Raw genomic sequence first — 25,697 nt, forward strand, 5'->3', positions numbered from 1 at the left:
CCGACCACACATACTTTGCTGAATGTAATGGAGACGGATGGTTGACAACAACTACAGCAACAAAATAAACGCAACATTGCCTACAAATGTCTGATTCTGCCTCAAGCACATTTTTCGGTATAATGTGCGTCCTCTTCATCCAGCCGTATGCTCATTCATTCACAAGCACTTCACTTGAGCTAAAAACAAGCTCACATCAAAGAGTTTGTGGATTACTGAACATACGGCTGGATGAAGAAAACACGGATTACAGCAGGCGATGCGCTTGAGAATTTGTGAGCCGGTATTTCTTAGACAGTTTTGCTATAAGCGGTCAGTCACCATTAGCTTCGAGCTAAATACATACGACTGGCTCTTTCTGCATTCCGGAGTCAAGTGGATGTCATCATGATGAACATAATTTAAAAGCTGAAACAGAACATGGTTTCGTCGAGTGGTTTTCGCAAATAAAAATCATCAGGAAATTTGTGTTAAATTGTCTAGTTCATTTGAAATAATTTGACAAATCTGTGAACGCAACAATATCACAACTGAATTCTTTCACAAATGACACCAGCTTACATATCCACCAAACCAAGAACTTCATGGCTGACTATGGTAGGAATTATTAGAAGTTCTTTGTTTTTTTATTTGAGGAAAATGGCCAGATGAATTCTTCTCATTAGTGGACTAACAAATGAAATCTAAATAATACATTTTTGGAACAATAATCGCAATATGCTGCATTCCATTCATCAGTGAATCCACAAAAGTCAGGTTTGATACTTGGGATTTTGCTGCTGTGGGAGATACATCCCTGATATTGTCTCCTAGTTAATGAAAGTGATGTTTAGCACCAAGGTGAGAAATAGAGTGAGATGATCTCGAACTCCCTGCTGAACGTCGGCGGGAAAATATGAAAAAGCAATCCAGATATCAGATGGATATTAGCAGGCTTATCAGACAAAAGCCGTTACGCACTTAGGGGGACATTTATTACAGATTTGCTGTCCCATCATAAACGCAAAGAGCCAAAATGCATTTTTCCTTATTTATTAAACGACTGACCTGCTATCATGCCCAGGTGAAATAAAAGATGAATGTAACTTATTTGCTATATCTAGATTGTCCCCCGTGAAAGGGAGAAAATGTACATTGTTGCATTGATTTGCAGCAGAGGAAACTGTGTCTGAAACGAAACGCACATATAATGAGAATGTAGGTGTAAAATGTTGGGCATACTGTGAGAACAATGAGAGAAAGACAGACACAATTACTTCAGCTGAGTGCTCTCTATTCAGCTGCAAGTCCTAAAACAAGATCAGTAAGAACTGCCTTCATACGGCTGTTTCTTGGCATTCTCCTCAGGCCCCTCCTGCCTGTTTTTCCTGACTTTTATTGGTTCCCAGCAACTCCAGTACAGTACAGAGAGATGGGACTGGGGAAACTACCTATAACTGTTGGACTGTTTACGAAGACAGTCTCTTCTTCTCTGAGTTACAAGTCTTTACCAAAATCCCACTCTTTCTGCCGTAAATCATTCAATCACTCATTTTGGTGTTGAGTTCAGGAGAGCTAAAATCTTACCCTGATATATCATTAAATATAGTTTCCCTCTTCAACCAGTAACTCAAGGTTCAACAGCAGGAAACTCTAATTCTGGCTCCACTCCCACAACAGTAACCTAGCACCAATTTATGCAAATCAAACTGACTGCAGCTAGCCTCATTTACATTTGATGTCTCAGTAAAAGGATCAACAAATGGTGGTGACACAGAAATTTGCACAGACAGAATTCATAGCAGCCTTGGTAAAAGCCTGCCTTAATGGTTACCGAATTCAGTATGTGTATTCGATAATTTGAGGAGGGGCACTCACTTGTGATGTCGTAGACAACTACAGCCACGGTGGAGTCCCGTATGTAACTGGGGATGAGGCTCCTGAAGCGTTCTTGTCCCGCTGTGTCCCAGAGCTGCAACCTCACCTGGGGTTCAGACAGAGAAAGCTGAGGAGGCTGAGATTATTCAGAGAGTAAGAGAACCTAGAAACACTAGGCCCCCTCCAGACACACCAACATACACAACACACCCAGAGCAATCACACACACTCAAGCACATTAAAGGACACGTACAGTGTAACAGACACAACACAGACTCACACAGGTGTTAATATTTTCAGTTAAATATGTAAAACATTGTTATTTTTAAAATTATTCTCTAAAAATGGAATTTAGTGAAAATCCTTGTGTTTATCATCGATAAAGAGCTGCCGGAATGACTGGGAGCTCAGGTGGGGCTGGTGGTTGAGTCTGAATCCATGCAAGACATCAGTGTTTCTCTCTGAGACTGCTTACATCTGGTGTTAAGACATGATCTGTATCAGATACATTCAGAAAACTTGCTTTTTATGTCTGGTATTTGAATGTGTTTTTGTGATCGTCATTGAGGCTAAAATTCTCTTCTCCCGCGCAGCAACTGCCTTGGCAAATCAGCTGTCGTCAAGGTGTCGACATGACATTAACGGTCTTCTCCTCCAGTAGCATAGCCGGCTCCTGTATCCGCTGCCAAACTTGTTCTACTATCTGGTTTTAGATGCTGACGAAAATTAAGGCATTAGGTAGGTCTGTTTATCAGAAGGTTTTGGGTTCGGACCTCTTAGTTCGAGAGCGCCTTTGTTGAAGTACCGTACCCCTGAGCAAGACACTTGGCTCCTAACTGCTCGCTGTAGCATCAGTGTATGGATGTGTGTGTGTTTGAGACAGAGTCAGGAAGTTGGCATCTTACTAAGGAGCCAGCAGAGTGTGTGAATGAGTGATAGACCACAAAAGCAGCACACAACTGCAGCGCATTGAGCTCTTCTTGCAGCAAACGTCCAGTTATGCTTGGACAACACAGTCATTAAGCTAATATGCAGAACGTTTCCTGAGATAGGGCACTGATGCTAGTATGCTGTACGAACGACGTTCACGTCTACTGCACCTACGATCCAAACACAATAGATTACTTCCGGTTTCATTCAGCCGATTCAACCACATTCTGATTATGACACATTAACAGCTTGAAGGGGGTGCAGTGATTCACTGATGTATAACCTGATGCTGAAATATCAAGACCGGCAGTTTTGTGGCGGCCCACATCCGTAAAAAAGTGGATAGTAATCGCAGATCAATTGATGTAGACACGCTGCGTACCGATAGACGTTAAAACAGTATGCATACATTTCATTGCTGGTATCAATGAACTGCTGATGTCGCTACTTCCTCTCCTGCATCACTCCCTCTCAGTGCCCCCCACTGCCAGTCCCTCGTTTAGACCTCTCCCCTCGCTTCCTCCAGTATCTAACCTTCACTTCAAGTTGGTCAGAAGTGAAGATCAGACGTGGCGCCGCTAGAGATTCATAAAGCTCAAGTGTGGATTAGGTTCAGGTTTTTTTTTTTATAAGGAAGAAGGAAAACATTCCTGCGTGAACAGTGAAATCCAGTGTCACTGATTCCCGACTCACCCAGAGACAGTCACATCACCTGCAACATTACAGGTAGTTTGACGGTCAAATTTCATTTTGTTATTTACCTACTTCTTTCAACAGCAGAAGACGAGCCATGAGAATCACATCCGAGATCCTTGCCTACTTACTATGTGATGTCAGTTGTATCAGGCAAAACTGTCTCACACCCGAATATCTCGCTGTTGCTTTCTGTGTGTCTAACCCAGGCAGGTCTGAGAGTGTGTTGGGTACAACTCAACTCCTAACCTGCCGAAACTGCTGTCTCAGGGTCTGAAGATGAACACTTGAAATAGGAATGTGTCACATGTCTCATCATAAAATCAACATCTAAAGCTTGAGACCAGGATGGTGTGGTGTTTTAGGCTCAGGTGGCATCAAGATCATGCTCTGCATTGTCAGTGTGTTCTATTTCCATAACCAACACAACCATGAAAAAAACAAACAAACAAAAACTGAATTTACATTTTCTCTTTTACAGAGTCTGAGGAAGCTACAAATGAGAATCCTCATTAACAGCACTGGAAATGTCCCTTCTCTCTCCTGTTGCTAGAGTTCATAAATCAATCTTGCAATTTAAAGATAAAACAGAGCATTAATACTTACACAATCAATTTTATATTGTTTAGTGTTTGATGCATGATTCTATTGTTTCAAAGATTAACACTTTTTTTCCAAGCATTTTGTGTCATGACAGGGTTAAATCGTATCGGGACACATAATTGGCTATTTCAAATTTAAAGTGAGGTATTAAATAAGCCTCAGCAGGTGAGATGGACACTCTAACAGCCTGCCTGGATACGTCTAAACAGCAGAGAGTCGGGACTGCAGCACTGCTCACGTTACACAACTGTGATAGAGGTTCTTACCGTTCGATCTTCCAGGTACATCGTTTTCGACAGGAAGTCTATTCCAATTGTGGCCTGGTTAAGAGAGAGAAGAAATTCCTGGATCAATATGAGCGTGGAAAGTAAAACAAGTAAAGGGAAGAGCATTACTGAATAAACGGAATAATGTGCGATTACAGCAGACACAAGAAACGCAACGGTCACATCAACCTTGCGTCGAGGTGTACTGGAGTGAACATCTACATTATCTATATTATGCACACTTTTGCAAAAAATGTATAATGTAAACCAGGTAAAACAGCACAGCAAAAAATTTTTTTATAAGGTAATACGGTTTACTTTTAGTTAAGACTTTTAAAAGAAGAAGTTGCTTAAACGCTGTGACTTCATAAATGGCTGTTGTGTGCCAAGAGTTTAATGACTGAAGGTCCTGGTTTGTGTCTTTCGTCCTGCGGACAAAATAGAATTTGATATACTTCCTATCATGGAGACCTGTTTCACAAGATTTGATTGTAAGATTTAAAATGTATTACAATGTATTTCAGCAGTCACTCTTATGTTACCACCCCCCAGTGCTGGAAAAAAAGGACCCTCTCTGAACAGAATCTCTGAAGTTATTTCTCCACATTGCTCCCTCTTCACAGGACACGTGCTTTCCTTTCACAAGCCTATGGTTCTGGTTCTGCCATGCCCGGTGCTCTGGGCCGGGCAAATCAAAATTGAGAAATCAACATTAATAATGGCCTGACAAATTTTATTCACGGTATTTTTATTTTTTTTTACAGAACATTTTGATTTCACTGTGAAGTCGACCTTGGACCCTTTGAAGTGGCATTTTGTCCTTGTGGACACTCGTGTGAAATTTTGTCATGATCAGTCAATTTCATGGCATCACTGATGGTGAACAATCGTTACCTCAGAGTGACACTTGCAGGAATATGAAGAGGATTGAAGCTTGATGAGTTTCTTTTGCCCTCTATATCTCTTGCTTGCTCTCTTTTTCTCTGTGCAATCTGTCCCCTCCCGTGTCTCCATGGCTGAGAGAAGGTCGTGGGGCTATGTCAGCACCTGAACCTACTGAGTATCTTCTTGGATCCGTAACCACCTCACACATTCGTTTTACCCTCTAAATCTCTCTATTCAGTCATCATAAGTACATGCTTCTGTTGTGACTTTTAAAAATTCATTTTATTGCTGCTCAGTGCTCAGGACATCTTTTCTCCAATTGGCTCTGGGCCCACTTGGCAACATCTGAAGTTGCTTGACGCTGCGATCCGTAACATACATATTATAATCTACATGCATTAGAGGAATCTTTCCTCCGAGGCTCTTGTAAAGCCTCCTAAGGCAAACTGTAATCTGTGATTGTGGGCTAGAAAAATAAAATTAGACTTAACTTGGCTAGAGATTAAGTATCATTTCACAGCTATGTAGCTGAAGTACAGCCTACGTGATCCGTGCATGCTCACTCCCAACACCGGCGGTCTGTAGCTCATCCTGTGGCTACTGCTACGGAGACATCTGTTCGGGAGACGACACTTCCAGCTTGTACTTCATGGTCAGGTTATTTTGTTCCAAGATTTGATATGTTCGTATCCATCTGGGATTAAGTGGGAGTATCTGTTGTATTTTCTAGGTTAGACGGACCAGCAGGGTACCCACTACCTACGTTGACAAAGCTTGGCATCAGCAGCTTGATCACGCACTAGTTTCCTTGGCAATGCCAGACACCACAGTGGACTGACTAAGAGAGTCTGGCATGAAGACAGGATGTCACTTATACTCTTCCTTCCCACTCACTCAGGTCATAATAATCTGCAGAAGAGACTACAGACTATTTTCATTCTTTCACAATGACACACTTGTTTTGGCTTATCAATCCCAAAGACAGACAAGAGGATTTTCAAAGTATATTTTCAATTTAGTTTGGAATTAGCAAAAAAAATCGAATCCAACGCTTTATGTCTTCCTGACACTAATGCTAAAAATTCCTTTGTGTTAGCTGATGATATTGATGCTCAATGCAGCAATTTTTTCCTAACTAACAAAGCATAACAGATCCTTAATGACCTCCATATTACAGTGACAAAAGCACTATTTAATGCATTTAAGCGATAATTCTTGCTATTCCTTTGCATAGTGCACAAACACACCCATGGCTCTCTGGCACCGTCTGCTGGTGGGTAGAGCAATAAATGCTTGACTGGAAAATATTTTGGACAAATTTCCTCTGTCCTCAGACATTTTCTGCATGTGATATCATCAGTTATCAATAGATTTTGTCTTGAAGTTCTAACAATGATGATAGTCTTCAATATTCATTAATTTATGACCGTGCACTAAAATCTCCATCACTGTGACATTAAATGTATAGAAATGCCTCTTCTAAACTCACAGCGAGTGATCAAACTCTTGCAGGTGCCACACAAAAGCTGTCCAGATAGACGGGTGATGTTCCGGTGCAAGGTGGGCTTGAGAATGAATACATTCGTTTTGCAAATGAGTGTTTTGTTTTGTTTTGTTTTTTCAAAACTAACGTAGGTTTAGATCCTCAGTTAGATCCTGTATCAGAGGGGCTGATCAGAATCCGTAACTCCACAGCATGAATTATTCCATTGCATGACTAATCCACATTTCGTAAACCTCCTTGGTCCTGTGGGTCAGATGCAATCTGCTGTGTCTCGACTTCATAAAATCATCCATCTTCCTATTTGACTGCTGACTGCACAGGAAAACGACAAAAGATGAAAATAGGTTGGAATTGGAACAAGTGTGAATTTTCATACAAACGGAGCCAGGACAGGTGATATTTCAAAAGTGGCACACTCCTTCCTAACATTGTCCTTTACCTGATATTAGGACCTCTGCATTGAAGACAAAAGCTCCCTAACATCTGGGATTTCATGCAAACGGGTAACACACTGATGGGTTGAGAGACACAAATATAGTGGGGCAAAAAGTACCCAATAAAGTACACTCAGGTGAAGTAGTCAGAAACTTCAACATTGTACTTTTACACTACTGTGCAGTACATAAAATACTTCATTACTTGCCAATACAGCTATTCAATTTGAGTAAAAGTGCAGCTATTCAATTGGACGAGAAGTATTTGAAATATTCTTATTGTCTGCCCATAAACAACAAATCTGTTTCCTTTCACATACATATTTATCTAAGCATAACCAGCAAATAGTAGCAAATGATTTGAGATCTGAGTACAGACAAGGATGGGCAAGCAAAAAAAAAAAAAGACAATCCATTGAGATGTTTACAAAGGTACCAGTGGTACCACATGAGGTCATAGAAGCAGGATGGGTGAAACCCATGTGTGTTTGAGTACAATTCCAGTTGTCACCCGGGACGTCCCTTTATTACCCCACAGTTCAGATCGACAGCCTTTCAAAACTCAAGATGGATATCACTGCTGTTGAACGAGTGATGCAGTCAAGCCTAAAAATCCAATATTCCCTCTCAAAAACAACTCCAGGTTCCACCACAAATGGGTTTACTTTGCCAACTTGGGAGCCCACACGAATGGGTTTACAGATGGGAGAGCGAGTCGATGAGCAAATCTACAACAAAAACTCACTTCCTATTGGATTTGGCCTGAGAACATAATTCAAAAGTTATAACCAAAAAAAAAAAAAAAAAAAAAAGATTTATATTTAAAACAGTAAATGTAAAGATATTTTGTAATCCAGTGGGATTTTTCCGGCAGTCGATCTCTGAACCTACAAACCTGCTACTGATCCCAGCTCACTATCCCTCAGGAAGTCAGAGGACTGGAGCATGAGGTTATCCGTACCACACAATTTAAATCCTATTTAGCGTGCTCATGGGCAAATTACTGATTTATGATGATAGATGCCACATTTGGCTTTGATGTAACTTCATTCATGAATACAGGATTTTCATTTGGAATATTGAGGTCTTATGTTTCTTTTCTCCAAGTATCATATACTTGAGTTTTTATGTAAGTAGAGAATGTGAATACTTGTTCTGCCACTGCTCTTCTCAGGACTTTCAAGGCTCTCCATCTGGCAGGGATGCTGTTGAACCAAACAGTCCTTGAATCACACTGAGCAAACTGGCAGTGGCTCGCAGCAGCAGCATGTTTGACAGAAGTTTGCGAACACACCAGAGCATATTGATGTGAAGTTTACAGAAAGACTTATCCATTCCCTCCTGCACTAAGACCACCAAGGAAACAGCAGGCTGGACTCAGAAATATACATAGAACTTATTAATTACTGCATGTGGCACTTGTAACCACACTGAAGTCAAATACATGAGTCAAAGTGTTGCAACACGCCTTATCTTTGGATACTTAAGCTGGTTTATTCCTGTTTGTGCAAGTATGGTGATAAATACTCCAAATTTTCACCCTTTCAAATTTCATAGAGGGAATCCAGAGAACTTAAGACAATCATAGAAATGACTACGGTTTTATGTGAGGTCCAGCAATTACCTGGTATTTATTCATCTACCAATTTGAACAATGTACAAGATTCTTTTCCAGCAAACTGCCCAAACTTTTTTCAGATTCCAATTTCAGCTATATATGCTTTTTTTTTTTTAAACATGTCAAATACTAGACTATCGAAACAATAATAAAATTATTGGCAGATTAATAAATTAACAGTTACTGAGCCCAGTTTCATATTTTTGTGACATTTGAGAGATTTTAAAATGGGTGCTAAAACAATACTAACATGTGTCAGCGATATATACACCTCAATTGCTGTAAGCAGCATATTCAACACAACATATACATAACAGATATGCAACGTTTGGATGTATGAACCAACCCTTTACAGGCTTCCGGCCTGACTCATAAACAGCTGTATTTCCCAGGCTTATTTTGAAATAAATGATACACTTGCAACAACAGTTGCAGCACCAAATAGAGGAGAATTTTGGCAGAGCAAACAGAGCCATGGCCAGATGCTGTCACAGCCTGGTGGCCACGGCTGACTGACAGCTCCAACACAGCTGACAAAAGCGCTCTGCCTCTGGAGGTCTCTGAGCCCTTTAGCATGTGCTGCCAGGCAGTGAGGACGCCCGCCTTGGTTTATCTCGGCTGGGTGGCTGCTTGATGGGAGTCTGCTGCTTTAGAAGCAGCAAATCTGGCTCGCCTAACTCACATCCTCCTGCTGACGAAAGCCAGAACCAGGCTGGAGGTTCATCTCTCTGATGGCCCCTGGTCTCCAAATGTACTGCTACTCTCTCTTCAAAGTACTGAACTAGAGCAGTTAAAATCTAAGAACATGATTACAGTCATGCAGCGAAATACTGGCCTGAGAGCTTAACTTCATTAATCATCTAGTCGAGCTACATCTCTTCTGCAGCATCATTCCACCCTCACAGGGTGAATCCAGCAGCTCCAGTGAGCAGCATAAAACCTCACACTGAGCTAATGCACACAGCATTTTAATTAATACTCAAAGGTCCCAGAGGTTGAGCAAGGAAAAACACATTTACAGCCCTACCTGTCACTGAGCCGGGGAGGGAGAAGAAGTAGCATTAAAAGCACACACACACACACACACACACACACACACACACACACACACTACGGACAGACTGAGCTCTGGCTTTGATGTATGGCAACAAAGCTGGGGTTATGGCATCCATAAAAAAAAAAAAAAAATCATAAAAAATACGGGAAAGGGAACGAGAGGTCTTCTGGAGGCAGGGTTAAGTGCTGAATTCAAATGGCTTTTTTTTTACAGTCAAATAAAATAACCATCTGACTTTCAGTCTGCGCTCGGGCTGCTTTATCATTTGGGGCTCAGGCCATAACAACCGTGTGGAGTAGGGGACATTAAACAACATGTTGTGTGGAGGCATTATTAAATAAGCAGATGCTATCAGTCCAGTACTTGCCTTTCCAGCATGCTGCCAGTCCACTTACAATGGGAGGACAAGGCTGAAAAGTGAGGACAAGGAAATAGCGCCATGCCTCATCACCACAAGGCTGCCGCAGAGGACTTTCGGTCTAGATAGACTTGCACCCCCACCTCACATGCTCTTCATAATGACTGCACTTTGAAGGCTGCTCAATTTTAAAACCATCATTTATCCAGCTGCACTCAGGCTGGGAGTTACAGCAGTGGCCTTGGAGCGGGTCAGATTAACGGCAGCATCATATCCCACATTCACTCTGGGCCACCGCACTAAGGACTGTGGTGCTCTCTGATTGTGTCACATTGAGCATCCCTGCATGACAGGATTACCTGCCTGACCATTAAACCTAAATCTCACCGCAAAATACTTAATTCAAATAACACCATGAAGAACAAAAGAATGAAAAATATGAGCGCATCTCATCACTCTACCACCAGTTAATGATTCTGGAAAAAAAAACTGTAACTTGAATCAGTGAATACGTCTTTTCCCAACATTGAGACATAATATTGGTATTTGGTGAATTGATAGTACATCACGCTATCTTACATTACATAAACATCACGTCAGGATGAAGAAAGTGACACCTAAGAGCAAAATGCAAGTGTAGTCTTCCCCATGCACAGAGGTGGGTCAAAGATGCATGAGAGCCAAAGAAAACAGACTGTTGCACAAATGGCGATGAAATGAAAATGTACTGAAAACAAAAATGTTCAAAATCTGTACAACAACTCTGTTCATAAACTTTCATTCCTACCGGTAGAGGGCCAACATCGATTACATAAGATTAGATTGGAGAGGGCAAGAACATTGAGCATTTGGACGGAAGAAGTGAGGAAAAGGGAGGCCCAGCTGAGTTCCAGAACCGTAGCTTTCTTTAGAGACAGTTGGAGAAAATTTAAAGGCAGGATCAAATTAACATTTGCGTGTAAGGGCCTGAAGCTATAAGTCTCAGCGATGAGTCAAGAAGGACCAGGATGCCGCAGGTCTAATTTCATACCTGATGAAAATGATTCCTCCAACTCAAGGATGTTTTTTTAGGGAAAGTAACTATTCAAACCCAAACAGTAATAATACAGTTGGTTAAAAGTCTTATTTCTGCTTTCCTGTCATTTTCCTTGTCGTCCCACTGCTGTGAATTTAAAAAGCAGCGGTGTCTTCATTTCTACAATAATCTTGTTTGATGAGGAGATCCATTTTGCCAGTATTCCACAGAATGTCTAGAGTCATGACACTTGGAACTGGAGAGCTACGTGAAATGGAAGTCTTCTGTTTTCATGTCTGAAGGATCATACTCTGACTTGTCATAGTATCAGATGAGTATTCAGTTAAGTTGTACTTAGTATTTGAAGTTTTTCCAGACAGAAGTTACCTTTTTTCTTCAGCTGGAGTGTTCTTACACACAGTTTTCAGTGTTTCTAAGGCTAATCTGACCATGGTTTTCACACACAGCATGCGCTCATAATACCCCGGTAAAGAGCTCACAAATGCACACACATTCACACAATAATACATGAGAAAGAGGGCGGAAAAGCTTCGTAAGCTTTATTTTTTAATTCCCTTTTTATTAACGTATAAGTAGATATGTTTGGCTTAAGAAGCAGTAACACTGGAGATTTTATTTTAAGGGCCTTTGCGTGTTTCAGGATGCTTGTAAAGCTCTTGAGCATGGAGCACATATACGCAACATTCAGTTTTACTTTATGAATAAGATTAGTTAATATTGGAGAGCTCAGAAACTAGGGGCGTTCATGTTGTTATTTGTTTCAGCCAACACAGAGAAAGGCTTTCTCATATGACTATAAACATATCATACTTGATTTCAGCGTGTGTAGTTCATGGCTGGTGTGCCATACTGATCAACAGCAACCAAGTGGATCATTTGAGACAGAAGATTGCACAGCAGGGGCACCTACCTGATACGTGTTGTCAAAGCTGTCATACATGAAGCGTGTGATCAGAGACGTCTTTCCAACTGCAAGAGAAGGAAGGAAAAAGACAGACTGTATGAGATGAGAAGAGAGGCCTAGGTGTTCTGCTTTCACACACTCAGTACTTGTATCAGCCCAGGGAGCTCATTACTGAGTGTGAGGGTGGCCAGGAGGCCAGCGGTGGCATTAGGTCCAGATGTAATTACAGTGCTGTTGTTGCTACCAGCAGTGTGTGTACTTGAAATCCTAAACACAAGAACATGGCCATGAGGTGCAGAAGTACATTTACAGAAAGAAAGAAATTGAATCCATGTCTTTTATTTGAATTTTGCATTGAGATGGATAAAGTTTTAACTTCAATATGATGCCTTTCTTTAACCATCAATATTCCTCTCATCAATGTCAATGCACCAATTACAACATCCTGAATGGATATTTGCCAATGTTTTTAAGTTTTGGTTGATTTAAAGGAGCTCCAAAGTGATTGCGCCTTCCACTTCTATGACAGTAGGGGACTGAGGCCTCCAACGGACTGAGAGAATAAATGATGTTGACAAGCTTGTAGGTAAACCAAAGTGCTATTGTTCCAAACTTCCCCAATTTCAGAAGGGAGAAAGACATCAAAATCTTGACCGGAGAGGTCAAACCATTTACCATGTACTGTATTACCCTCGGAAAGTAAATTATTCTTGTTTATTCTGACATTTGCCACATCCTATAGACATAGACTCACATTGCTGTTCAATCTTGTGCTTTTTCTCTGAGAAAAAAAACAACTTAGCAGCTAAGAATCATTATGTCTGGGTATGTGACTGATAAATGACTAGAAAGCAGCCACCTCATTTCATACAAATTCAATAATAAATCCATCATTTCAGAGGCATGAGGCATGTTATAACAGAATTAATCGCTTTAAGAAAAGAAGGCTGGTTAGACATGGTCGAATTATTGATAGATGGCTTTGGAGCTTTTCTGATTTTTTTTTTTTTTCACCTCATTGGTATTATTAATGAGTGGCTGTACCAAGGGGAGCCTGCTACAATCAATCACAGCTTCCCTTATAATCTGTATCTGTGCAGCGGAAGTGCAGATGCTTGGCCTAAAGCCAGAATCTTACATCGCTCGTACTCCAGGGGAACTGATCCAAAGTGCTCCAGCGAGGACACATCAGTCAGGTAACATCGGCCTGACTGGTATGATGCCTAATACCATTCACTCTAAAGAAAAGAAAAGCTACATTTATACCTGCCAAAAATGCAGACATCTTTCTGTGCAACTGCCAATATTTCTAAAAATTAAATTCACTCTCCATGCACAGGAAGTGCACTAAAGCATTTAAATCTTTTATAAACACATGCCCATGCAGTAAACATCATCTGCCTTTAATTCACAGTTCATCAAATGAGCACGCAGTTGCTTGCAGAAAGAGTTGCAGTCAGAGACGCCTCAGTGCGTGTGGCCTCACTTGGCTTCCATATCTGCAAGCCGGGATCTGATATGCAGACACTGATTATGCTAACCATCCTGGGCTAATTAATTGATACAACATCTAGTTTACTTAGCTGCAGAGCTGTCCCAGTTTAGACACACACCGGCTAATTTAACATGTTCCACTAATTCAGCCATGGTCAATTTGGAAGTAAAACAGGGCTGATATGGCAGAGTCAAGAATTTGCACGCCTTCAGTTGTGAGTTCCTCGACCCACAATTTAAGTAGATGGACTGGCAAACAGATATCAGTAGCTCTGAAGATAATCCACGACCCACCAAACACTCATTAGGTGAAATATTAATCAGAATATACTGATTAAACAGGGGTCCGTCAAACCACCAGCAAACCTGTCTTAGATATTTCCTTTTCTGATCCAAAAAAACCCAAGAGCAGTTCTGTCCTCTGTCTGCTCTTTATAAGATGAATAAAACGTTTAACATCCTTACTGATTATGATGATTACTGATGCTCTGTATGTGTTAATAATAAATAAATTAAGAATTAATATAAGTCCTAAATCTAATTATCTTACACATTCTTACAGTGTACATTAGTATGATACTATGTTAATGGGTTCTTATGCGTTTCTACAAACAATATGCGCAAAAAAAGAAATTACATACTTTCAATGCTACATTTAAGCAAATAACAATCATGGTTTGTGTTTAAAGTAAAAGTCACAACTCCCTTCCTAAATCTGACACGCTTTCTCTAGTCTTTTTTGCGATGCCACGCAGGCTATATATCATATTTTGTGTCGCCTCTACCCTGTGTGGCTACATACCCATTTCAAATCGGAAGCATTACTGGGGGGACAGACGGATGGCAGGTGGAGGCCTACTGGAGGGTGAAACTGAAGGAGCGTAATGTAATTACACGTCATAAACCAACTAAGACGGAAAAGCTACAACGAAATGCTAATGACAGACAGTTTTCTTCAAATTGTGAAATACAAACAGGAGGTTTTTATCTTTGTGTTCCTCCACTCCAGCGGTCAGATGAGCAGCGAATTCGATCCACTTACGCACATGCACCCAGATATCTGCTTATTTGCATGAAAAGTGACTTAATGCATTTAGAAGATTGGGCTACATTATGCAATGATTTACTGACATGCAAAACGCGATCAAAATCTCATTTACTTTCACGACATACACCATAAAAATATGAAAGCGGCATCTCTTGAGCATCTCGGGTTATTTAGTTGAGCAAGAAAGTGGAATTCTGCTTTTAGCCCTGAGATTACAAGCTTTAGTCTTTGTGGCATCATTACACTTAATTAGCACGGTATCATGTATGACATGTAGAAATCATGGTCAACCTGACAACATTATCAAGTCATGGGGAAATATAGTGGCTGCACGGTGGTGCAGTGGTCCTCACTGTGGCCTCACAGCAAGAAGGTTCCAGGTTTGAGCCCTGGCTCGAGCACAGGATCTTTCTGTGTGAGTCTGCATGTTCTCCCTGTTCCTGCTGGGTTCTCTCTGGTACTCCAGCTTCCTCCCACAGTCCAAAGACATCACGAGGGGACCAGGCTGATTGATACTCTAGATTGACCGTAAGTGTGAAAGGTTGTTGGTCTCTCTATGTTGGCCCTGCGATGGACTGGCGACCTGTCCAAGGTGAACCCCGCCTCTCGCCCGTTGACACTGGGATAGGCTCCAGCCCCCCCGTGACCCTTAATGTAGGAATAAGTGGAAGACGATGGATGGATGGGGAAATGTAGTTGTGTTGATATTAAATCTACTAAAATCTCGAAGTGGCTGTCATCATTTTCGCTGGTAATATCAGAGGACTTTTTCTGATTTAATGTTCTTTAATTTCCTCTTTGAAGCAATAATCCTTTTCTTCAAAACTCAATAACCCCGTTCCACTGGGATCAGTGTAAACTGTGTAAGTGCAGCCCCAGAGGGGAAAGTTGTGACAGGTGCAGTACTAAATGGGGCCGGGCTTTAGCCTTGTATACACTGTGTGATTTAGGGCCGTCTCAGACACAAGACGACTTAACATGTCAGTGTCTCTGGTCATGGCTCCAAAATTTCTGGTTCCGCATTGCACTGTGAGAGAGGTTAAAGACTGACCAAAGATGAACTGGGAAAAAGTCTGACAGTGTGGAAATCTAGGGTAACAGTCGCACTATGTGAGTAACGTCTGCTAACTAACCAGTAGGAGGGCAGAATGAAATGATGTTATGACAAAGGTGAAATTTGCTGGCACTAAAAACAGAAATGGACGTGACGTGACGTGACGTGACGTGACGTGACGTGACGTGACGTGATGTGACGTGACGTGACGTGACGTGACGTGACGTGACGTGACGTGACGTGACAGTCTGTGGTAGGCATTAGGGAAGCATAAATAATACTATGTTAACAGTTTAGGTGACTTATCAAACAAGGACTTAAATGCTGTTCAAGACTCTCAGTCTAATGGGATTATTGAGAGCTGTATTTCTATTTTTATGTTACTGTAATCTGATCCATGCGAGATTTGAAATGTTAGTAGGACAAAGCAAGCAATTGGAAAACATCAACCTGTATAATCTAGAATTCACAATTTTATTTTTTTTTACTTTATTGGGATTTTTTAGTGATGAACATCATCAATATTTTGGGACTGCAAATAACCAGTATTTTCCTCATCCTTTCCCCTTGACTCATCTGACAACTATCTTTGTCTATAAAATGGAGAGTAAACTTGAATATGCACAGCACAGTTTTCAAGGGCCCAAAGTGACATCTCAGACAAAAGAAATGCTGCATTCATTTCATCAACACTCCCATCCAACTCAAAGCCTCTTCATCTTTCTGTCATTCATGACAAAATAAGCAGAAAATCTTTATATTTCGGAATGTGGAACCAGCAGTTTTTTGACATTTTTACCTAAAATAAAAAAACACTGAAGCATTAAATCATCAAAATGATAGGCAATCAACTGTCATTGTACGAGTCATATAATCAATTCATCATTGCAGCTCTAGTTTCAACCCTGCAGTACAATAGAGAGTGTGAACCAGCATCCCTGCAGCTGACTCATCCTGCTCGTCCACAGAGCAACATGAGACAGCACTCTCTGTACCTCTCAGAACAGGGACAGACAGCACGGCCTCCTCTACAACTCCATTATCTGGGAGACTAACAGAATCTGAAGAGGCATCCACATTCTGAGCACACGCTGTTTTTAACTGGATGGATGTAAAAGACAGTGTGACAGAAAACAACTTGTATTGTAACAGTGTATTTAACACCTTAACACCACCGAGAAACACAGTATGGTCCAATCCAAGTGACAGTAGGTTGTTATTGTTTTTTTTCTTGAAAAGCTGAACATGAGTGTTATCTACTTTCTATCATTAACTTTGGATACAGAATAACTCCAAGTTTTTGTGAAATAAAGTTGTATTACAAGGGCGGAAGCAGAGAGCTCAGTTACGCTCATGGCTGCAGTAATTTATTACATGATTAACAGGGTCAATTCTTGATTACATTTCAGAATTAGCCCTCCGTTTCTGAGCGTTTCCTGTTTCGTAAGCTTTTCATCCTCTTTGCCATGAACAGTGAACACTGTTCTAGAGATTATGATGGGATTCTAATTATGAGCAGCTTTAGTCAGACAGTAAAATCCACAGATACAAATACAAAACCCATTCAAGTGCTCACAGAGGTGTGTGCTGACAGGCAAGTGGGTTTACAGAGAAAACTGCAGTTTACCCAATCCAAAAAGAAAAAACATCATTGAACAACCTGAGATGCTGTCACCGACTAAGGTTTTCTTTGTTTGTGTTTTCTGTAAAATATCCACTATAGTGAATGAACTGTATGGTCGATACGAGATACCGTGCGTTAAAGTGGCAGTGGTGAATCCCAGTTCTATGTCTGTAGGCTCCCTGAGCTATCAAGCAAATCCAGCTAACTGTGAGGACACGCTTTTCCCACCTTACAATGTGCTGTACCTTGTTGCATTTTTACATGACTAACTATTAGCAAGTTAGACAGACAATCCAGGACAGGTTCCCCCATTTTGAAGCCCTTACGTTTGTAGCTAAATTTACTTGCAGTCGCTATAATGATGGTGGTCGTGCAGGTGGCTTAGAATATTCCTCAAGTTTCCTCCTTTCGCAGAAATGTTCTTTCGGCATTTTCTGCAGACAGGTTTGTCATCTTTCGACAAATTGTCTCTCGGCACGTTTATAAAACCAAAATAGGCCCCGACTTCTGATTTAGTCTACATAGACAGCTGAAATAACCCCCGCCTCCCAAGTTCCATCACTACTTTCTCACACTGCCTTCTAACATGCTTTCAGTGCCTTGTTATATTCAGAGGGCTCTTACAAAGCAAACCAGCACGTTCAGTGTCACGGCGACTGTGTCTTTGGCAGACTGTTACTGGGAACTCTGGCTGTTGCAGGATGATCTGACAATATTCATTTACCGTGATTTCAAAGCAAGCCATCAAAAAATAGTTATCGTCACAGTTAAAATTTTTACCGTGATTATCACGATAACCGGTAACTGTTACATCTCCGCAACAAAGCATTCTTTTTCCAAATGAAAATGCCAGGCACTGTCGTGGAATTGCCCCAGAGGGCAAAAAATATTGGCACAAGACTGCTACTTCCTCCCTCATGCAGAGAAGGCAGAACCTGTCAGTATGAGGTCCAGTGATTGTGTGGGGAAAGAAATGCATTGTCGACTATCAGTCTTTCATTGTGGTTTTTCAGCATTCGCACATGCCGGATGTGACTGGTGCTGTTTTTGGCATTTGTCTTGGCCGTCCTCAATGGGAAAAAAATAGCCAGCGCTCGGGGCAGTTAAGACGCTTAGTGCCTCATCATGCTGTTGGGTTTTGAAGCGTAGTAAAAAACATGGCACTCCTACTGAAAGCAATTCCATTGAAGAGACACTGGCTTCAAGAAAAACAATCTGGTGGGCACAGAGAGATCTCAGAATGACTGTGTCCCCTTACTTGTGTGTGTGTGTGTGTGTGTGCGTGTGTGTGCGCGCGCGTGCGTGCGTCCAGCTAGTGTAACTTGTTTGTTGTGATTTCTTCATGATTATTTCCAGATTAAGAGCCTCGCCTTTGACAAGTAAAAGATTTTCACTTGACTCTCGGGACAACATTCAAAAACCTGCTGTGTCTCTCTTAGAGAAAATCCTGATTTTGTTGTGATCAGTGTTTGAGCGATCCCATTTTGTTTTACTCCAAACTGAAATGGCTGATGCATTTTAGGTATTCTTCTCCTGTGACGTAGCTGCAGTCGGGGTCAGAGAGGATGAATACATGACTGGGTTATATAAGCCATTTAAATCTTTAACATCTTAGTGCAGCAGTGTGCGTCAATTTGACCACATTTTCAATTTAGACCTGCAGTAAGAGCAAGTGTACATATTGCATCAGAAATAGACACAACCATCTGATGGGACTGTTTGGGAATGGACTACTACTTCACACTTTGACAAATCTAATTTGTGTAATACCTGTACGAGAAAGTAGTCATCATAGCTCAAAATCTCATTACATTGTTCATCATGGTACTTGCCAGGTTTAAAGAAATACATCAAACAAAATCAAAAAATAGGTTTTTCAGTGCTGCATCCCTTCTTTGTGACTCTAGAATGCAGAACGAGCCATGTATATTTACCTTGAAGGCAATGGCGAATGACAGATAACAACTGAAAACTGTCCAAAAACGTCAATTTACATTTGCATCTTCTGGCATAAACCGTCTTCTTTATGCAGCTGTAGGCTCAGTGATCCACAAAATATTATGACTTGAGCTAAAAACAAACTTAACACGCTTGTGCTTCATCGTATCCGCGCACTGGGTTAGGTTAGTTTATTTTTTCATTAAGTTTGTTTTTAGCTCAAATCAAAGTGTTTGTGGATTATTGAGCAGTTATTGCCCTAATATGTCGCTAAAAGAAGCAGAACTTTCTTGTCTAAATCTTGTGCTTTCTTATTTGCCTGGCTGCTGTTACAAATACTTTCACCCTCTGTCCACATCTATAAAGGGCAGGAGTTCAACAACCTACCCCATCGTCACTGCTGATGACTTGATTCTCGTGCTGCACTGTGTTCACACTGAATAAGCCATCATATAAAGTATATTATAAGTTCACCTTATAGACAGCTGAAGAAATCGTCAAAGAGGCAGAGGAATCCTGGATAGTGGGTCTCCAACAGCAGACTCTAATAAAGTCTCTACCAGTGGAAGACGCTTCAAAGACAGAGCGTAGTCAGTTAGCAACATGAGGGCCAATTAACGGGGAGAATCGAGCACCTGCTGCTGCAGAGCCGGCACTTTCACCACCAGGACTCCGCTGAGCACAGACAGCAGACATCTCATCAAGGCATCTCTTAAGAGCTCAAAAGGCAATAGTATGGCGTGTAATGTGCACTGCACACAGTCAGGCTCACATTAGGCTCTGCTACCTCCCGTCAGCTGTGCAGTATGAAACCATAAAATTAATTTGCTATGGATTCTCTCTGTACACCTACACAATCAGTGACAGGAAAAGAATACAATACATATTTGTGAAACAAATATTATAAACAGAAACCAATAACCCCCTCAGAGATATCTCAAGAAGTGTAGACGGCTGTGTTGAATAGATATGAAATTAGTGTCCTTTGAAAGATGAAAAATAATCAGTGTAAACCGTTATGACTCACTTTCAGTATCAATGGAAAATGAAGAGTCTATATTTGTGCGAATGAGTCTTTTTAAAGGTGGGTTACAGTACATAGCAAAGAGTGAAAAAAGGAGACACAAGTGTTTAAAAAGTACCCCCCCCCCCATTAAAATAAATTGGAGCAAATATTTGTAAGTTTTCATTTGCATGGGCTCTAGTCTCTTCCAACATTTCTATGTTTATGATGATGAAGAACTAAAAATGTCAAAGCTGTGTGCCCTGCTGCCAGGTAAACTGGGCAGGCATCATGGGATACTGAGGGCTTGGCAGCCAATCAGAACATGGCAATGCTTTTTCCCTGGGCCGGACTCCTACTCACTAGAAGATGGATAAAAATAAAACCCTGCGTGTTATGCCTTGCCTTTGCACGACACAAGGATGAGAGCTCTGTACAGAGAGCCAGATATCTAATATTTATCAATGAAAGAGGGAACGGAGGAGAGGAAGAAATGCTCATAATGATTATCCCTGCTGAGATAGGCAAGCACGGATGCCCTGAGAAGATACAGACCAGTGGCGGAGACATTGTCTCCTTCGTCTGTGTGGTTGTTTATTCATAGTCACAGCAGCTGGCCTGCAGAAACCCACAGGAGAATGCCAAACGACAGATGGCCCCCAAATGAATTTCTTTCAGTCTAAGTTAACAAATTAGACAAGCATTAACGAGCCCTTATAGAGTGTTGTAGCATTTCCCTACAATTGATCCAATCCCTCTTTGACCTAGCAATGACAACAACACTTACACCTTCACCTATAACATGTTAAATACTTCTTTGACATCATGAATAAAAACTAAATTCTATAAATATATTATATAAATCATGAAAGTAAAGCCAGAATTGTATATAAGAGACATAATTCTGGGCAGGCAGTTGTTTTACTTACCGCCTGTAACTGCTGTCAATCAAGTGTGAGGCTGCCTATGTTTTGGGGTTTACACTACCACTAGTAGCGACTACAGCTAGCAGAAACATCCGGATGGCAACTGGGGCTAAACAATTCATTTCAATCCAAGAAAAAAAGAAATCACAAAATGGTTCAGAGTAATGATTGCCAAAGGCAAAATCTGTGTCAAAGTAAATGGTAGATTGACACAACTCATATTGTGTAGAACTTTTTCACCTTAACGGCATTCAAGGTGCAACTTTTCCTCAGTCACACACAAACACACACACCGGCTCTCTCTTTGATAATAAAACAGTTCTCTAAATGGAGAAAACATAATTGTTTGGTGCAGATCCCTGCAATAGTCTAATAAGAGTTCCATCTAATGTCGTGAGTCATATCATCAGTAAAAATGATTACGAGTAGATATCGTCTTGGAATCCTCATGTTCCCCCACCAACTAATGATTAGCTTCAATGCTGACTAATCTGATTTTTATTTCTGGTATTTTAGATTAAAATATGACAGAACTGATAATTTGATTTTCAAATATTTGGGAGAGAACATCGTGTGGCCAGTTGCTGCACTGCACTAAACTATAATGAAGCACACAGCAATGATGGTGGGTGTTTACTTCAACCGCTTCCTGTGGTAAAATCTCAAAACCCGTGCAACAAGCACAGAATACCACTGATACACATGAGAACCAGGACAGCCATGCACTGCTCTCACCCCAAACATATCATAATGGCCCAGATGAGGTGATATCATTTTATTTTGTATGTGTTTTAAATGTGGGTCACATGGCAGGCACCTGTAGAGGAATTGTGGTATGAACCTGTGCTACGACACAACCATTATTCAATAGCTCTGAATAATGGATGAACATGCCATCACAAAGGATGAGGGCTAAGTCTCCCAGGCACGTATTAAACACCCAAAAAGCCAGTTTAGTTCTAATACAGTGTAATGAGCCGTTTGACATTACTATAAGAGACACAGCAGCCATACATATTAAGGATACAATAACATATTCTCCAATGTGTGACAGCTTCTTGTGGTGTTTGCAATAGCCTTGGGAAAGGAGATAGAAGTCATATGTCTCCTGTGTGAGGCCAGAGGGCTTGTGAGAAGACCAACTTGATGTTTTAATGTTTAATTTAGATTCCATTCTCTCAAGGCACAGGGCTGCTGGGAGGCTGCAGAAATAAAAACATCAACCTCTCAGAAAAAGGAGGGCACTGCTTTCACTTGGAGTCTTCAAGACATATGTTGTCACTACTGCTAGGAAAAATAATCATGTTGTCAGTGCTGAGGACTGCAGATGAAAACCAGCCATGAATACCAATATACTGTACAATCAGTTCACACCCGCAGCAGTGGAGCTAAAACAGCTATTGTATGAACCTGACATAACATGCGTCCCATGCTTTCAACCAAATCTTATCACTACATGCAAAAACATGAGTTGAAAGTGTGATACATGTCATTCCAAAGTCCCACCATCTCTTGCATCCAAGGTAAAGTAACACACAGCTTGCACACCACAGCAGCCAGACCTGATGACAAACTGAGTATGGAACCTTTCAGCCTAACAATCAGAAATGTTTGATCGTCAGACACACTGTGCATGTCTGCTTTCTATGCACATTTTACAGTTTTGCACATACAAAAATTGGACAACAGGGAGTGCTGAAATTTAAAAAAAATGTGTTTGGCTGAGGTAGAAAGATAGTTGCTGCCCCCCCCCCCCCCCACACACACACACACACATACACCCCCCAATTTAAGCAATTGACAAGCAAAACTCAAATGGGAAACAGCCTCAAATGTACACATCCTGTAGGTCTTTGCTTTGCAGTGGTGACACTTTTCGACTAGCAGTAATTTTCAGAAATGATCATCTCACAGCCAGCCTGGTTTGTCAGGACACAAATGAAAAATACGATGTCTACACATCTAGATCATGTCTTGATGAGATTTTTTTAAAAATATATTTGAATTTATTTGCCACCTGCTTAAAGTGAAGGTCATTAGTGCTGAAGTAAAAGACAATTTTGGCTTCAGGTGGACCAAACTTCAAGCTTTACCTGATATTACGTGTGTACCACACAGAGGCTAAATTAGTCTAAATTAGCAATTAAACATAACTAATGCAAAGTAAGTCAGAAATAGCATTGCAACACAGTTAGAACAGGATTTTGGCATATTGTAAGCTGCTTTTTAATTGGGTCACATGAAAAGGCCATAATTACAATGTCCCTTTTAACCAGTTTGCAAAATTCAAACCAGTTTACGTCCACAAACCGCACCGATAAACCAGTAATCAGCTCAAGCACAGGTCTCACTCTTTTCACTACAAAGACGAACCATGTTTTGGTTTTTGGTTTACTACCAGGCTGAATCAGTTGTGGTTAACATCTGCATCCTTCTTTTCCTACTCACCAGACTAACTGGATTTTTAACAAAAAAATCCCGTTCCCCTTGTTTCAGTCCAGTATGTTACATTCCTTACTGAGCTGCTAAAATTACGGCCGCAGCCACACAGGAATAAATTCACTAGGTTTACCAAAGCATTAACTTTAATTCAATTTTGCGTACATAGCATCTCCTATACATAGGCTAAACTTGGGAAGCCTACCCAGGAAGATAAAATGCAAACTCCAATTTTGGTTTCAACCGAGACACACCGTTGTAATTTCGTAATGCACACAGAGCAGCGAACCTAGCTACCACAGTTATAATTAAAAGGGCAAATATTGGTGAGGATTAAGAGAATTAAGGGAAAGCTAATTTAGTCTGTGTGTCTAGTGTGTTGTCAAAGAACCAACATCATTGCATTGAACATACTTTTGATATTTGGAACAGACGTGATTGGCCGAGTACAGAAACGCTGCCTCAAGGCTGATCCCACAACTCTGACTTGATTCAGGTCTCTAGTTTCACATCTTTTGTTCCACATTAGAAACAAAACTAGCATTGTGACCATTGTTTCTGAGATCAAGGCTTCCTTTTTGCTCCAAGGCTGAACCATCCCACAGCTACAGGGGTGTTTGGGACTAGTGCACATGTACACATCCAAACAGTCACCATCCTTTAAAGAATCATTCCGGTTTCAGGAAGAATGGAGACAAAGAGGACAAAAGCAGAGCCGAGATGGGTTTTTCTTTCTGTCACAGTGCGCAGACCGAATGAGCACCATAAAGATAGAAAGATTATACTTATACTTGTAATAACCATACTGTTATAAATTCATACTAATTCAAGTGGATGGTGGAGTCCACCCACTCACTGATAATGATGATTATGACTGACTGCAACATCACACACTCTGGGTACACATCTCAATCTGACCTGGGCTAAAGCATTAGAATATTCATGTGCTGCAGTGGCCCCGTGGCATCTCTGCTACCTGTTTCGCTGTATAAAGTTGTCCTTCAGTGATTCATTTCTTTGAGGAAGATACTTCCGTCTATGCTTAACTGGAGTGATAAATGTTCAGCTGGCCTTCGCTCCATAAATCCCTGCCTGACTTTCTGCATGGTGCTTGCAGTGGCATCTCAATGAGACAATACATTTCAGTACAGCGTTTCTCAGCCCTCTTTTTCAGAACCCACTGCCCTGCACGTTTTAAATGTGTCCCTGCTCCATTATACCCCATTCAAACGGATGGCTCATATCGGGTTTTTGCAAAACTTAATGGCGTCCCCAGAGTAGTAGAAAGATAACTCCAACATGCAAGGAGGTAACCACTATGGCAATAGGAAGAGATTTTAAACATGAGCCAATATTAAAACTGCAACTATCATCAACTGAATGACACAATACCATTTCAAAGACTGGAATAGTGTAGGGCAGGCTATAATCAGGCTAAAGCAGCTCCATGGTGAGGGCTCATATGGATAGCCGGAAAAGGGTAAACACTGATGGAGACCAGCCGAACCCAGCCAAGTGTCACATCCCATGCTGGGTAAATGACAGCCTTCCTCCACTGAGGGGATCGTATTCACTGAGCTGTTCCGTTCGAGCAACTGGGATTATGTTTTAATGCAATTTTGTCTCTCCTTCGAAAGCCCTCACATTAAGCAACAGCCCCACCCATCTCCCGATACACTATTTAGAGGGAATGGGATTTATATTATCAATCCATTTGAAGGATGTGAGGTCCTCTTAAAGTCCCTAATCACTTGTTAAAGTTTTTGCCCGACATTTATTGCAAGAAAACATGGCATGCAGGAAGACCAGCATCCAGTCCTGCTATTTCATTTTTTTGTTTTTTGTAAAACTGTGTGATCAGACATTGCGTTCAAACTCTTTTCACTGACACAAAAAACTGCAGAATGGGCAGCAGTAAGATTTGCAATCCTGTTTTATTCCAGACAGAATGTTTAAGAGAGGCTCTGCTTTCCCATGGGCCTCTTGTAGCACACCCACTCTGCTGTGCAGCATATGTATAGAGCTA

General features: G+C 41.1%; 1 protein-coding gene across 2 annotated transcripts in view; it reads right to left on the reverse strand.

Moving 5' to 3' along the window:
* rab6ba (RAB6B, member RAS oncogene family a) overlaps positions 1–25,697 on the reverse strand; it is a 63,840-nt gene that overhangs the window by 26,099 nt on the left and 12,044 nt on the right. Inside the window, exons 2-4 of one of the 2 annotated variants that reach the window (XM_086225008.1) lie at positions 12,152–12,210; positions 4,350–4,403; positions 1,858–1,984 (exon numbers count right to left, since the gene is read on the reverse strand). In XM_086225008.1, the coding sequence (XP_086081134.1) occupies positions 1,858–1,984; positions 4,350–4,403; positions 12,152–12,210 (240 nt within the window). The remainder of the gene's footprint in view (positions 1–1,857; positions 1,985–4,349; positions 4,404–12,151; positions 12,211–25,697) is intronic. The other variant, XM_086225009.1, reaches the window with a different exon arrangement.

The sequence above is a fragment of the Aulostomus chinensis genome, chromosome 14 (genome assembly GCF_037954235.1).
Source record: "Aulostomus chinensis isolate RoL2024-O1b breed Wild chromosome 14, RoL_Achi_v1.0, whole genome shotgun sequence".
NCBI lineage: Eukaryota > Metazoa > Chordata > Actinopteri > Syngnathiformes > Aulostomidae > Aulostomus > Aulostomus chinensis.